Source organism: Ixodes scapularis, unplaced genomic scaffold (genome assembly GCF_016920785.2).
Source record: "Ixodes scapularis isolate PalLabHiFi unplaced genomic scaffold, ASM1692078v2 PGA_scaffold5__190_contigs__length_132052651, whole genome shotgun sequence".
Classification (NCBI taxonomy): Eukaryota; Metazoa; Arthropoda; class Arachnida; order Ixodida; family Ixodidae; genus Ixodes; species Ixodes scapularis.
The window spans coordinates 78,230,449-78,246,432 of NW_024609880.1; the positions used below are offsets into that span (position 1 = coordinate 78,230,449).

The 15,984-nt window shown below is 43.0% G+C and overlaps 1 protein-coding gene across 1 annotated transcript in view; it reads left to right on the plus strand.

Annotated features, from left to right (window-relative positions):
* The window catches only part of LOC115314723 (hemicentin-2), a 29,825-nt gene extending 14,615 nt beyond the window's left edge, over positions 1 to 15,210 (plus strand). The window contains exons 3-10 of the mRNA XM_040500839.2: positions 3,920 to 4,030; positions 5,353 to 5,556; positions 8,361 to 8,657; positions 9,787 to 10,071; positions 11,556 to 11,843; positions 12,704 to 13,006; positions 14,514 to 14,642; positions 15,059 to 15,210. Coding sequence (XP_040356773.1) covers positions 3,920 to 4,030; positions 5,353 to 5,556; positions 8,361 to 8,657; positions 9,787 to 10,071; positions 11,556 to 11,843; positions 12,704 to 13,006; positions 14,514 to 14,642; positions 15,059 to 15,210 — 1,769 coding nt within the window. The remainder of the gene's footprint in view (positions 1 to 3,919; positions 4,031 to 5,352; positions 5,557 to 8,360; positions 8,658 to 9,786; positions 10,072 to 11,555; positions 11,844 to 12,703; positions 13,007 to 14,513; positions 14,643 to 15,058) is intronic.
* Positions 15,211 to 15,984: the final 774 nt, after the last annotated feature.

Here is a 15,984-nt window from a genome sequence, read left to right on the forward strand (position 1 = left end):
ACCCTAGTGCTGCAGAGGTGATCACGTCTTTTATCCTTGGTAACAGACCCTCCTCTCTTAAACTTACCAAAATATCGTCCACGTATTTTTTAATTAACACTGAACCCCCTGCGTGCATTGTAACATTCGACTTATCTTCAGATTCAACTGGTTCAGATACATCACTGACAGCTGTGGCGCTATTAATCAATCGATATAGACAGCTTTTCTTTTGTAGAATTATAAAGCGAATAGCATTTTGCACATAAAAAAAAAAAACGCAAATTTTGACGCGTTTTTAGTGTTTAATTTTTTAATGGAGCGCATCTCTGCGTTTTCTATCATCCAACCACGGGGGTGGTAGGTTCGCGCCTTGGCCACCGGGCACCAGTACATTAGCGCAATGATGCGTTCCGATTGGAAACCGAAAAATAAATACGTGTCCAAATTAATCGTTTTTTTAACGACGTATATTGGTTTACCTGACTTATATCTTTCTAAAATAAGTTGACATAGTTGTTTGCGATCATGCTCAGCAGGTGTCTAGTAGAAATTCCATGTTTATCTTCACTTACAGAAAACGTTGCTAGGAAATTTTTGTTTAATGATTTAACGAACTGGTATGTTTCTCGCATTTTCCAATGTCCACTGTGGCTAGCCGTTTTTTCCCAGAAGGAGCTTTCGTTTTGTTTTGCTGAAACTTGCGAGAGTTTAAACAAATAAAAAACGACGAATCACTTTCCTACGTAATGAAAGCAATCAACCCCTCCCCCCTCCCCCCCCCCCCCCCCAAAAAGAAAATAGAAAAAAAAACAGTTGGTGGTATTTGGTAATTATTATCTAAATAAACTTTCTGTACTGACTATTTTATACATTTCACAACAAACAAACACTCCTTGAGTTAAAAAGATTGCCATATAGAAGTGTGGAGAGCGGGAAATTAGGAAATGACAAAATATTCTCGGTGCCTTTGCTGGACATGAGCAATTCGGACAACCTGGTACAACTAACTGCTTACTGTTTCTTTTTTCACTCGTTCCTCACGCGTCATCTTGCCTAAAAGAAACGAATATCTGTAGGCGAATTCAACAATTATCACCCTTCACGATGTTGTGTAAACACATCATACATGGCTTCGAGGCAACGGAGCTCCCGAACTACTCAGCACTGCGCGACGCGGCTCTTTAACTTAGTGCTTGCACAAGTGCGCGCCGACTACTTCGTAACACAGTCTCGTGGCAGCCGCGAGCTAAGCCTCCTTGTACCGGCATCCATTAAGGAGTGTTGCCCGCTCCTAATCTCCTTAAGCCAAAACACTCGATTTGAAAGGGCTGCCGTTGCTAAGATGGGAAGTGCGTGGAATGCATACACCTCGCGAGCTGTTTCGCCCAAGTCTGCCCGAGAGAAGAACTCCGTGAAATTTCCCGAGGGCTTCCGTAGTCGGTACTGCGAGCTCTTTGCGATTAGAATAATTATATTACTCCATGTGCCATTAGCTTAGTACCTCCGCGGTTGCGTATTAATCCACGCTTGCTTGGGTTTGCTTGAAAGTCTCGAGGAGGATTGCTTGAATGATTTGTTTGTGTTTTTGTTTTGTTTCCAGTTCTGTATGGAAGATTTAGTGGGTTTCTACTGTTACAGTATCAACCCACTAAATCGGACAAGACGACAAACATATACGGATGAGCTTCCATGGTCCCACCTCCGGCGCTGGCTTCCTATCTTTGACGACGCTTCGATGTCTCGTATACTTCGAGCGAACTCGCGCAGCCGAAGCACGGCCGAAGGCGTGGAGCACGTGCTCCACGTTTTTTGCGCCACGCATTCGCCGGGAATCCCAATGCCAGGCATCGGAAAGCTGAGCATTTGGAAGTCGGGAACAGCGAAAGACACGCTTCGGCCCTCTCACTATATCAGTAACTGTAAATGTGAGCACTGTGTGAAAGGTGGCCCGAGGCTTTCTGGCTTGATTCGGATTTCCCCCTATCTGCGAGCAACCCTGTGCACCCCAAATCGCTTAATCAATCCGGTTCCTCTTCCTTAGGGATGAGGTGATTTGTTTGAGACTTACTTCAGACAGCCAAATAATGAGAATGGAACGCGAAACACAGAGCTGACTAAGAAAGGTAACTATAGTTTCATCCGGGGATTGTTTCTCCCAAATTTTTATTATTGATCAGCCCAACTATATCAGATTCGTTATGAATTCCCACGGACCCGAAGCTCGCGAAGAGGCAATCATCGACTAGGGTTCTTTCATCCGTGTATACTCCATTATTCCGCCACAGAATGTGGCATCTTTAATGACTTGTCCTTTATGCTTCCGCGAGCATTACCCTATTGAATAGAGTGCCGTTTTGAAATGCTGACGATGTGTGATGTTATTACAATGCAAAAACCCAAACACTGAAAAAGAACGCGTGGTGTGCTTAAGCGGTAATGTAAAAAAAAAAAAAAAAAACACGGCTTTTTTTTTATTGACGTACTGCGACGGCGAGCACGGATGCTTGCTTATTTCTAAGGAGAAAGGGGGGGGGGGGGGGCGGGGCTGCTGCCAAAATTTTGCTACTTTAATAGACACGGTCACATAGTAGTATGGGTTCCTTTTTACATGTCTTGAATAATGTCCGCGTTTGAGGCTTGGCGCAGCTAAAGTTCAGACCTCCAAAAAAGTTATTTTAATTTTAAGTATTTATAATGTCGCGCTCGATATTATACAGCTGATTATGACATGGTGGAATCGCACAGAGTTTAAAAAAAAACTGTCATTCCTTTGGACATGTTAGCTAATTGTGATTCAGAACCGCGCCGTTTTTATCCTGATGTAAGTGCTATTTTGTAGAAAGAATACAAAAGCGGAACGATGCAAATGTCCAATGTTGTTGTTCTCGATCGGTTTGGTACAGACGGTTGAGTGTTAGCAGTAATTTTAATGGGTCCTGCGACGATGTCTCGAACTGGGTGCCAGTGCATCGCGCGCGGAAAAATGTGTCGTCTTAATATTTATTGTTTCATGTTGCATAAAATGCTACGTTAAGAAAGTACAACCATGGACCGTTAGTATGGACCCCGTAAATATAGATACGCCGTTATGTTGACAACATTGTCGAGGACGGGCTGCGGAAATACATTAATTTTTGTTTTATCACTAAGCAACACACATGTAAGCCTCTTTTGGGGCACGGAAATGTTCGCAGAAACAAGACATCACCGTATTAGAATATGCATTTTATAGTTGTTACACATTAAAAAAAGAACGATAGGAATTTAATATATAAATGTCGAGTCAATTGGAATGTAGGCATAAAAAGGTAAGCATAAAAGTACGCTTATCAATCAATAAATAAAAACAAAATATGTCGACACAAGACGCTTCTAGTGTATTCGGTATTTGTGGTTTGGTAATATACATTCGGATGAAGAAGTATATTGCAAAATACCTTTTGTTGTTCCGGGTGACGTTGCGGATATTTTCCTTCTTTCGAGAACGTTATTTTCTTTGCGCACACGCAGACATAAATGCAAACGAGACGTGATTCGATACACGGAGTTATAATTTCTTTCGACGCAGTTTTATCGTAGTATGTAAATATGGCTTAGAGGAGATGACAAGAATTACCTCGCAAAAGGCAGCAATTTCAATAGTTCGCGGCACGCAAGAACCCACATTGTAATTGCCCCCGGGGGTTTTCTTGGCTCGACTAGAATCAATTTTGCTCTTCGCTTTCAAGCGCCCACGAAAAGCAAAGGATTGTGCGGAATTTTCGAAAAATATATTCTTCTTGAGTATGCAAGGTGCTGAAGGCAAATGCAGAAGCGTTTTGTTTTTGCGTTATTTGACGACGTTTTTGAAGGATGGAATAGCTGAGCGCTCTTTGATTTCGGTTCTCCGTGTCTCACGTCGTTCTCGCTTTTTCTATTTTCTTTTTCTTTTTTACAGCGCCTCCTGAGCCTCCGGTGATTCGGGATGGCGCGGGCAATGAACTTCGAAGCACCATCGGTCCCTACAACGAAGGGAGCACCCTGGCACTGGTCTGTGTTGTATATGGGGGTAAGTTGCCACAGAAAATATTTCGCGATGAATTTTTTGTTGTTGTTACGTAAACTTTGCTTTTGAACTAGAAGAACGTAATTCATCTTTTCTTTTTTTAGGGGGGTAGTAGGGGGAGTGGTTGTAGATTACACTTGTTTTTTCGCTCATGTAGAAGAATAGAGGTTGGGTGAAAGAGAAAAGAGCGCAACCGCGGCAACCACGGTTGAAATTTTTTTCTTTTTTTTACATCATCTTTTGGTGAGCAAAAGTGGCGAAGATGCGTCTCCGGCACTCTATTTCTATAGCGTTGTTGATATACAGGGCGTTTCCAAGAAAAGTAAAACCGTGTTCTTTGGCACGGGTAAATAAACTATGCATCGCAAAACGCTCCAACTCCGTGAGATTGTGACGCTTGCGGTTGGGATATAGAACGGAAGCATTTGAGAACATGACATTACCTGGATCAAAATAGGAGTGAGGAAGAGGAAATTTCTTAATGAGCCGTCATCAACCTAAGCTTTATAGCGTCAAAACAAGGAATGGCAGTGTGGGTGCTTGTTGTATCTATTTCAGTGGGGGAAAAGACTTGTCAGTAAGAAGGGGAGCAATATTCTCTTTCTAGCTAAGGACGTATTTCCACTGATATAAATTCCACATGCGTTCACAATGTCAGTTCTAAGTTTTGTCGATATTAGGCTTAAGTGAACGTCGTATCAAAAATGAATTTTGTCTTTGTCAATTATCTTTAGATTAAAATCCCGACATGGTCTCAAACTTTTGCATCCTATTCCCACCACTAGTCTCACGTTGTCAGAGTTTGAGCTTTTTGCAAAACATAACTTAGTTGCTCGAGCAAAAAAAAAAAAAATTAAAGATGTTTACAATTTTCTGTACCGCCGAATCAGAGCGCAGCTCTTGAGGGGGAGGAGGGGAGGGTACGGAGGGGATGGTAAATACCTCCTCCCCCTCCGTACGCTCCCCTCCTCCTCTCCTCCTCTGCTCAATTTAGCGGGAAAATTTTGCTAAATCATCCGCTAAATATTGCGAGAAAAATTTCAAAAGTTTCCCCGCTAGATTTAGCGGGGAAATTTTCCCATAATGCAACGCGCGCTTACGCGCGGTTGTATTAGTCCCATAATGCAACGCGTATGGTTACGCAGACGGCGACGGCGACGACGACGCCGCTCATGCGGAAACGGGCGCCTAGGAACTGCGCTCTAACAAATGCGGTTGTCTTTTCCGAGTAAGAACCGGTACATAATTACCCTTTATCAGCTGGTCACTTACATGCCAACAACACAAAGGCTACGACAAGAATCCGAACGATTATCTCGATTCAGGCAAACCCAAGCCGACGCTGGTGTGGAGCGGCATCCCGGAGGGCATGATGTCCGAGATCCGGCCTTCGTCGGAAGCTCAGCTGACCACCTCGACGCTGCTCATCCACGCGCTAAGACGGGAAGACCTGCGCACGACGCTGGACTGCGCCGCATCCAACAACATCTCGTCGCCGGCGTCCACGTCCGTCACGCTGGACTTGAACCGTGAGGGACTCCCCGAGTCAACTTCTCTGTGAATCTTCGTCTTATCATAGATGTCCTCGTATTTTCTACGAGGCTTGAAAGCTTTGCCCGCTCTTAGCGCACCTCGTGCGTTTTGTTTGCCGCCCAGATGAACTCGCGTGCTTTTGTTTTCCCCCGATGTCAAACCAATGACGGCGTACGCTTGGCTGCATCGTCGCCGCGCGTTCTCTGCGCCTTCTCCTCGTTGCCCTTCGGTTGGCGTGCCTTTTTTTGCGCTTCAATGTGTCATAGACCATAACCTCCTTTATACTAACAAAGCCTGGCAGATCGCCACGAGAAGCGGCAGCCGAAATGGAAAAGGCGGAGCGGCAGACAACGGATAGGAAGAGAGCCACGTGACTGGCGCCCCGCTGCGGTGAGACGCCGAAACACACTTCTCCCGAGCAATGGAATGTCCGCTCGTGGTTCTCGCGTTCCTTCGCTTCTTTTCTCGTCGTTTGAAAACCATGTTTCGGGTTCTCGCCACTGCAAAAGCTCTGCGCTGACGTCCGCGTTCTTTGATGCTCTGCGATATGATTCTTTGGTGCTCTGTGCTACCATATCCTCGCGCTCCAAATCTGCGATCGGGCACTCTATGGCTCCGTCGTCGAACTGCCAGGCTTTGAGAGTATAGAGAAGGCTATGCGTAGACGCTTTTTCGAACACTTGCCCGCGGTGTATTTGGTTTAACTTAAGTCCGAACGCAGTTGACGCAACGAGCCGATGCAACCAATCAAACAGTGCCAAAACCGCACGTCACTGGGACTTCCCTAAATATTATTAGTTCAACGATAATGAAACAAGCATGAAAACATTACAAACACCATGTATTTGTGAGCTTTTGACCTGTCTTCATTGGTTTGATCAACTCGTGGCGTCGGCCGCGTCGCCGGACTTATGGTGAAACAAGTGCTAGAGCCTAGATGTTTCGGTGGCGCCCCCTCATAATTTCCATTCGTGATGTCACGGCCAGGATTCGCCTCGCCTTGATTGAGAAGATTGTGCCCCACCTTCTCGTGATTGGCAGGATTTGCCTCGCCGCAAACCGGCGATTGGGCAGGAATTATTAGTACACGGGAAATGGGGAAGTTAAGGTTAGGCCAATCGCGAACTGCGACCATAGGTACGCTTTTGGTCGAGCGCGCGTCGCTAATAAGATCGGGGTCATCTCGCCGTGCTTGCACGAATGTATAACATTGTAACCTCTTTAACTGTTTTTGCGTACGCAAATAAAATGACGAAGACAAGTGCAGGATTTTTAATGTATTTATTTCATACGGCACTCTTTTAGCAACGTGCTAAGAGCTCTAATACAGTTCATTGTGTACGTTGAATTATTTCACTCTAGCAACTGACAGCAAAGCGTGGCGGTTCCCGATCACCTCATTATCGCTGCTTAGCCAATCAGGTGGCGGCATTCGCTAATAAGAACGCCGGAGAACTAATCACAAAGCACGAACCTAATAAGCCATGCCCCCGCGTTTCTTAAACTATCGGTGACTTTAGGAACAATGTTTGAATGATTTAAATTATATTGCTCATCTAATTATGAATGAACCAATGCCCGCCTTTTTTATATCCGCTTCAAAGGCGAGCATTCCAACCATTACTCTTATATTTATGAAAGTTGCCGGACACACTCATAGCTGCAAAGACAGGATGACGTGCAGAGTTTTAAGTTTACAAGTGTATCCTTCAGAGAAGTAATGTAAAAGTACATAAAATAAACGCAGCGCCATCTAAAGAAAACTATTGTTTAAAAAATGAAATAATGATGGATGGTTATTTTGGTGAAATACGCAGTATAGCACCCGTGTAACGTGGCTATATGAAGCAATTACAGATATTATACCATTTTATTAAAAATAAATAAAATAAAAATGTTATTTTATTTTGCGTGAATTAGGTTTACGTACGATACATCAGTTTTTCATAAAGAAAAACTATGAAATTGCAGAAAGTAAGCTCGGAGTGACGTTCCTTACACTATTTAAGTACACAAACTTCAAAACGTGGTTTCACACATCAATTCGTTATCAAATTATAGTGTTCCTGAATCGAGGTTTCATGCGAAAACGTGAAACTAAAATAAACGCGTTTGTAAGTTCAGTAAACTGAGCTTTAGACAGTAGCCGCACGTCAAACATAATGCATTCTTAAAAAAAAAAGTACTTTAGTTGCAGGAGTGATACTTTACGACAGCATCCATCAGCACATTTCAAAGCTGATAAAACTAATTGTTAAAATGTGACATAAGAAAAACTAATTTTAAGGTAATACCCTCCCTTCCTCTTCATTAAAAAAGGAAACATGGCTTGGTACGTTAAGACTTCTTGCTGCGTGACTTGTTTCTCGGCGTTTGTATAGGCTAATGTCGCCATACCATTGACATATACAAAAACGAAAATAGCAAGATCGAGAATCACCACGCCGCGTGTTTCTTCGACTCTCAGTGACTCTACACTCTAAGAAATTTAAAAGGTCTGCTTTCTTCATGTGCCTTGCCCCTCTGCATATAGCAGCGATTGGCTCTCTCAAGAACTCTGCAGGAAAGTAGACCCTCCAAAGTTTAGCAACGTCCTCACAGCACTAATAACGCTGTTATTAGCGTTATCACTTATTAGCGTTAGAGTGCACACTCTATTGAGTGTAGCAACGTTATTACAACACTAATAACGTTGTTTGAATAATTTAGATCATATTACTCAACTAATCATAAATAAGCCGATACGCATCCCCCTTCATAGCCGCTCAATGTACCGAGGTTGCGCGATGTTCGCTTCCAGTGCGTCCCGTTGCGGTTAAGATTCGCCGCGGGGACATCCCAATCTCGGCGGGACTTCCGGCCGAGATCGTATGCGAGGTGTGGGGATCCCGGCCGCCTCCGGTGGTCACGTGGTGGAAGGGCCTGCAGCAGCTGAACCACACCTTCGTGTACGTGTCCACGGACGGCAACGTGACCACCAGTGTCGTGTCCTTCACGCCCGCCAGCGAGGACCACGGCTCGAACCTCGCCTGCCGCGCCAAAAACCCGGCCATGGTCGAGAGCGTGGAGGAGGACACCTGGAGCATGGACGTGCAATGTAAGGCATCTGTAGGCTTTTATTAGACGACTCAGCAAGTTTACTATATTTTTTCGAGACTCAGCTTGTTTGACATTGGCAGACACTGGCAAGCGAGGGCAGTAATTTGGTCATCCCGCGTACAAATCCGGGATGCCGAAGTGTATAAAAAAAAAGTTGCTCAAATAAGGCAATACCTGGTCGCATATATACAATGGCTATGTAGGACTTTACTTACCCAAATCTTGCTATGGTAATATCTGGCATTTCTGCCGGGAATACCCGACAAGATCATCATACGTAAGTCAAGGCTTGAATTGAAAACTCCTGCGGTAATCCTCTATTTACCGATACCCATACTACGATTTCGGACGAAAAAGTCGTTAGTTGTTGTTATGGTCATGTGGTCGCTTATGCCAGCCAATGAAAGTAAAGTACGACGGGCGATGACACCTTCTGCGTCGGTGGTGATACTGCAAAGGCCATTACAGTTTCATATGCGTGAACTTAACAAAATTTAATAAATTTACGGCGACCCATGGCACGCCAAATTTGGCTCATGGTGGTCACGTTACCTCGTCTATTGATGCATTCACACAGACCATTGTGTAGCCTACGTTTTTGGAGGCACCACTGCCACGCTGACGACATCAGTTAAGGGTGACGGGTGATGCCTCCACTTGCCTAATTTAAAGGACATGTGCTGATTTTTCCTCCGTGGTGCCACGCGCTTAATCATCCTCTATAACATATTTATACGCCAAAATGTTTATATTGTATGAAAACTATATTTGGATGGTACCTTTCTTGTGTCGGTGATGTAACTACTCCTCTGTGGGGCTGCTAATGTTTAGAAGTAAGTCAATTGTGAACTCAAATTTAGGGCGCAAACAAGCTGATGATGGTTGAACATTATATAATAAAATTCACAGAGTAAGAAGAATAAGAAACAACAGAGTCAGAGCTGTGTTTGAGACTTCTGTGTCATGCCGTCGCTCATTCTTCTTAGTCTCAGGGTTTTAGTGTATTAAGCTACTACTGCATTTTGGTACGGCCTGCGCCAGCATGGTCGCTATATTGTTTATCCACCCAGCGTTGAAAGCCGACCTATCATTCTTTATTTATATTGCTTTCCTTTTTTTTTTCGCAGACAAGCCCAAGATTTCGCTTCAGCTGGGCACCAAGTTGAACCTGGAGAACATCCAGGAGAACAACGACGTGTACCTGGACTGCCGAGTGGACGCCTACCCAGCCGTGGACGAAGTCAGCTGGCAGTTCAACGGCCAGGACTTGCAGGCCTCCGAGAACCTCCTGGTCAGCAAGAACTTCCTGGTGATCCAGCGGGTGCAGACGCACCACTCTGGCTTCTACTCCTGCAGTGCCGAAAACGCCCAGGGCCGCACACAGGGAGACACGCTGCAGCTACGCGTGCAACGTGAGTTGGATTCTATTTCAGCTAATGTCTTTGACTTGCAGTGGCTTGCTGCCATGCAAACTTAGGAAATAAGAGGGGTCTAAAAAAATCTCAAAAACCGCTTCTAATGCCCTGCACGCTCAGTGAAGCTCCTTAAGATATGAGAATATGGCGAGGTATGAACCAACGGTAAGAAGAGGACAGAAAGTGAGTCATTTCTTCTGAAGGTAGCAAGTCGAAGCAGTGAAAGTAGGCGAAATTTGATCTCATATTACAAACAACGGGCGCGAGTTCTTCTTTAGTATACTTTTTTCCAGCCAAAAATTACTTCCTTAACATAAAGTTACTTAAGAATAACGCGAATAGCTATGACGTTATAACTTGAAGCAGTATCTAAAATATGCAGAGCACTTTTTGCTCAACTAGGCCAGGCTGAACAATAACAATGTTCAGTAAGAAAATAGGTTTACTAGGCTCAGTAGGTTGTAAAATGTTAAACGTTGTGCTACATCGGATCGGGTTTGCTCTTGCAAAGTGCCTGCGATAAAACGTTTTGAGTTTATTTTGACTTGATGATGGGGAAAATTGAAAATCGCCGTCTACGACCGAGTTTACGACAGGTGGTCTTAGTTTTATTTCTGTCCACTTCAGGCGTGGGCCAAGTCCTATTATCGCGTGCCTGCGTCGGCTGCAAGTTTCTTTTCTTTTTCTCTTAGCCTATAATTTCTGTGAATGGCAATATTTCCGGATTATTCGTTCGTTTTTTTTTGTTTTTTTTTTTTTTTGTAATAAACGTATGTTCCGGGATGGCCTCGGCAATCATTTTTATTTCTGTGAAATAATTGAAACATTCATAAAACACAGGGGGGTTTGGAGAGCCAGAGTAATCCTCTTTAGTGGGTTACGCATATCTCAATACCTCAATTTTAGTTTTAAACTGGAATATCACGCGAATGGGATCAATTCGCTTTGTTTCAGTGCTGTCAAAGCGGAGAGTACGTGATTGCTGTCACTACAGACTGCTGAGTCACTTGTTTCACCGTAGTTCAAATGTGAACAACTGAGACACTAGTTGGAGACAACTTGTTATTCAGATTGTTGAAGAATAAAATTACGCTTATTTTTTGTTTCTTATGAATTTAAACTCTAATGATATAATTCTATTAGATTTTACAAACATAAATGTAATAATTCTTGTAGGATATTTACAATGCAACACATACATTACAATTAGGAAACTGACTGTTCAAGGTTTTTTGATTATCGTGGTTGTGTATCTTATTCGTCAGACTGTTAAACCTAAAATATCGCTTCTAAAAAAACGGGATAAAACGACGAGTGCTGCAAGACTGCAATTTTACAGAAATCTCAAAATGAGCTCCGTGGCTCCTGTCGACCGAGTCGTATGTATCGCGTCAGAAGAAATGAGTTTTGTATACGTGAATATGCCTTCTCAAACAATCATATTTCCTTGATCTGTAGAATTTGCTCGCGTGTTTTTGCAGACGCCCCCTTGTGCAAGGAAAACCAGAACGTGGTGTACGCTGCCTCTCGGCACCAGGAAGTGGAGGTGCACTGCGAGGTGGAGGCAGACCCGACCAACGTAACGTTCGAGTGGCACTTTAACAGCTCCATTCAGAACAGACCAATCAAGAGCTTTACTAGCCACGGCACACGCAGTGTCGCAAGCTACATTCCGCACAGCCACACAGAGTACGGCACGCTGCTGTGCACGGCCTCCAACCGCATCGGAAAACAGAAGATGCCATGCCTTTTCCACGTCGTTCAAGCAGGTGGGTCTCTTTACCGATTGCGTTGTTTATGTCATTCCTTTGTGCTAGATGCACTACGTAGATTAAGATTCCCGTTTCGAGATGTGACTTTGAATAAACATTGCTCGTTAACTTTAAACGGCTCACAATGCAAACGTTTTCGTGTCAGGCCCGGGCTGTACCGGAAAGAAGTAGTAATTCGAAATTTCGCTGATAATAACTTTGCTTGCACCGTTCATATATGTAAATCATATAAATAGAGCCTTTGGTTTGTACGTGCCACGTGCTCTTTGAAGCAATAATGTCCAATCAATTGGTCTTCTAATAAAACTAACGAGATTCTTGGTTATCTTATCTACCTCAAACTTACAACCACTACGGGCGAGAGGAGCATACATGGATTGACGAATTAGGATTGTATTGTTTGGAAGAAATGTAGAAATAAGTCTTTGGACAAACACGGTAGTTTATGCAACTTAATATACATATACGAGATGTCTGGGACGAAATTAACCATTTGTCATTGAAACGCATACGTAGACTGCACAACACTTGGCTGCAAACGTATGACATTGGCCTTTTTTTAATTTTACATAGAAATGGCGAGCCCCACGATCTTCTGCTGTTGTTAACGCCCCAAAAGAACACCTTGCACCATAGAAGGGGCGCAAATAACACCCTTTAGGATTTAAGGAAAAAGAAAAAAAAAAGAAAAGAAAACAGTAATTGCTCCGTTGTGCTTACAGTGTCGCGGGATGTACGTCCAAACATACGCACAAATATGTTTTCGGCGTACTCTGAGATGTTGACGCATGACCCTCGAAGCACGGTGCTGACATTCCATCGGCTCGATGACTGCCCTTCCCTTCCCGGCAAAGCAGGGCCTCCGGGTCCCGTGGAGAACTGCTCCATCACGAACCAGACGGAAGGGTCCCTTCACCTCGAGTGCCAGGCCGGCTCGGACGGACACTTGCCGGCCCACTTTCAGCTGACCGTGCACGACGCCATGACGGCCGCGCTGTCGGCCAACTTCACGGCCGACCGGCCGGACTTCTGGGTGCACGAGCTCCTGCCGGGCGTCGAGTACTTCCTGGTCGTGTGGGCTGTCAACGAGCGGGGACGAAGCCCGGAGCTCACCATCCTGCCGCCCATTATGCCGCTCGTCGGAAAGCTCACCAAGTCCGGTGAGCCCAAAGTCACGTGTCACATCTAGTGCTGCATTGCACAAAACGCCTCTGCGTGAACTGGCCTGGTATGAGGAATTCCAATAAATGCTATTTTTACATTTTGCATTATTCTTGAAGAGGAACTCGCTACTTGTTTTACAAAAAAAAAAAAAAAAAACAACTGGAGCAAGATTGGCGCATATAAAATTTTTATAAGTTTTATCTAGATTTGATATATATATATATATATATATATATATATATATATATATATATATTTATATATATTTATCCAGTGGATTAAGTACAGTTCATTCATCTGCATATGTTCGTTTATATATATATATATATATATATATATATATATATATATATATATATATATATATATATATATATATATATATATATATATACATACATATATATATATATTGTTATTTATTTATATCTCAACTTTTCGGGATAGACTGGTGTCGAGAGTGATAGTTTACCTGCCTAGTATTCTAGCGCAGCTTTTAGAGTCAAAATGGAAGTATGCCTAATTAATTGATTTCTCTCTTTTTGCGAATTGACGTGATAGGTACCATTACAGTGTACCATAAAAGAGATGTGCTGTTTTTCAGCAGGGAGCACGCAAAGTGCGGTACATATTGTAATGCACCTTTTTATTTTTAACAATCGTACAATATTAACAAAAACGATTCCAAAATTAAGAAAAAAACAATGAACAGGTTTTTTGTGACTTAGTTTACTCAACGTGTACAACAAAGAGGTGATAATATTCTAGCACAATTATCGGTTCAATACTATGAAACAGCTGAGGGTATAAATTACCTATGCATAACATACTAGTATGTTCGGTTCGTCTCATTATAACGAAGTAAAGCATATTGATATTAGAATTGGTTAATTCTAAGTAAGATTTATTCTAAGCTCAAATATCGCTGCACGCCTAAAACATATGACACTATAAATTTAAAAAAAATTATATATTGTTTATAGATGCTTCTTGGACTGTGAAAGCGTACGACTTTTATTATTGCCTAGTCAGATAAAAACAACAAAAAACAAACAAACATAGTTTGCACTATTCTGAGGGCTTGTCAGGCATGTAAATTATGTTGGACCAGTCAGGCTGTGTGAGAAATAAACTGACGATTTCACATGATGTTTTATATAGCATATTGTTTTTCAAATTTGTTCTTAATTTAGTTTCAAAGCTTGCAGGAAAAAGAGACAAAAAGCAAAGTTTTAAGTCTAAAAACCATCGTGCGGTTTAAGAGAAAAATATGTTTTACTTACAGAATCAAAGGTAATATTACAGAACAAGGTGATATTAACAAGAATATAGCATATACTTTTCTTTTCTTGGCTGACTTTGCGTGAGACCCCTTGTAACGCCAAAAAAAATTTATGATTGAGGCGCGCAGGGTGAATGTCGAAATGCTCGCTATTCTTGGAATTGGTCAAAAGGAAGGTTATATTTAACTGAAAGTTTGATGGCCACACCCTTTGTTTCCAGGTAATACTGTGAAGATCTCCTCAAACGCGCTGCTGGTGACCGTTGTCTCAGCGGTTGCTCTGCTCTGCTTGCTGCCAGTTTTCGTCCTCGCGGCAGTCAAGTTGAAAAACAAGAGGTTCTTTGTTAAGAGTAAGTCTGTTTCAAAATGATTCCACAAGGGCTTGTGAAAAAAAAATATCCTTTTTATTTTACTATTTCTAGCACTTGGCCGTAGCCCTGTCAACGCAGGCGAAGAATAATAAATAAAGAACTACAATAGAAAAATAGTACCTTGACCCATGACAGCTTTACGGATTCTACAATTTAAGCCATTTAATTGGGGTAGTTTCTGAAGGTTACTAGCTCAACTTGTCGCCGTAAGTACTCGGCTCTTGCACGGTACTTCTCAGTTCCGAGCGGTTCCCAGTCAGTTTTGTTTTTTTCTAAATGCAGCTTTAAAACTTTTCTTTAATTCAAACATATTAGTAGCACACTGCACAATTGTGAGGTCATTTCTGGTGCCAACAAAGAGCGTAATCGTTTTTTTTTTTTTTTTTTAATTTCAGCTCGCGAGACAAAAAAGGAAGTAGTCGACGAAGACGCTTGTCCTTCAACCACAGCGGCGAGTCCGGAAGAAGCCACGCAGCTCCAGATCTCGTCCATTTATCCCAAGGAGGACAACCAACTGTGGATCGTCAAGAAAAGCACCGGACTATGAGTGTTCCCGACGAACAAACGCACACGAAGAAGCGGCGCCACCAACGTAAACGTCGTGGAACAATCCAATAACAAAGACACTATCATCCCGCCGTTGCCAACCGAAACAGTTCTCGCGGAATCGTCGCTCCTGGAATACTGTGATAGCAATTGCGCTCCCCACTCGCGACGAACTGACGAACAAACTGGATCGATATCATTGTTATTCGCTGGTTGATGGTTTCCCACAGTGTGTTGCTCAGTGACTGGTTAGACGAGTTCCCTCGTGAGTGGTAGACCGTGTGTTGGGAGCCATCACACATTCCTTCAAACAGTGCGAACTAATGCCGTGCTGCAAAGAAACGATCTCACGGAAAGGTGCGTGGTACGCGCAGACGGCGAAGCCGTGAATGGTGATTTCTTGTGCAACTCGGCCTGATGTTGAGAACGCGAAGCCGGCTAAACAGCCTCTCACCCATCATCTCTGCTTTCTTAGGGGTAAGTATGCCGAATACACTTCGTGTTATCTCACACAGCAAATGAACCACAGGTTATACTTGACGATGTCATACATTGTATTTACTGACTCAAGGTAATAGAGTACTACAGATATTAACGTTAGCTACAGGGCTCAGAAATCAATAATGTAAAATATAGGTTTCGCCATCGCTCTTGTGCAGACAGTTTCAATATTTTTGCTGTTAATTATGCGCACGCTTGACACAGCCATATTTTCTACGAACAGTTTTTTTTTTTTTTTAAACAGGGTTTATCGGGTTTTGAATCACAGCAAGAA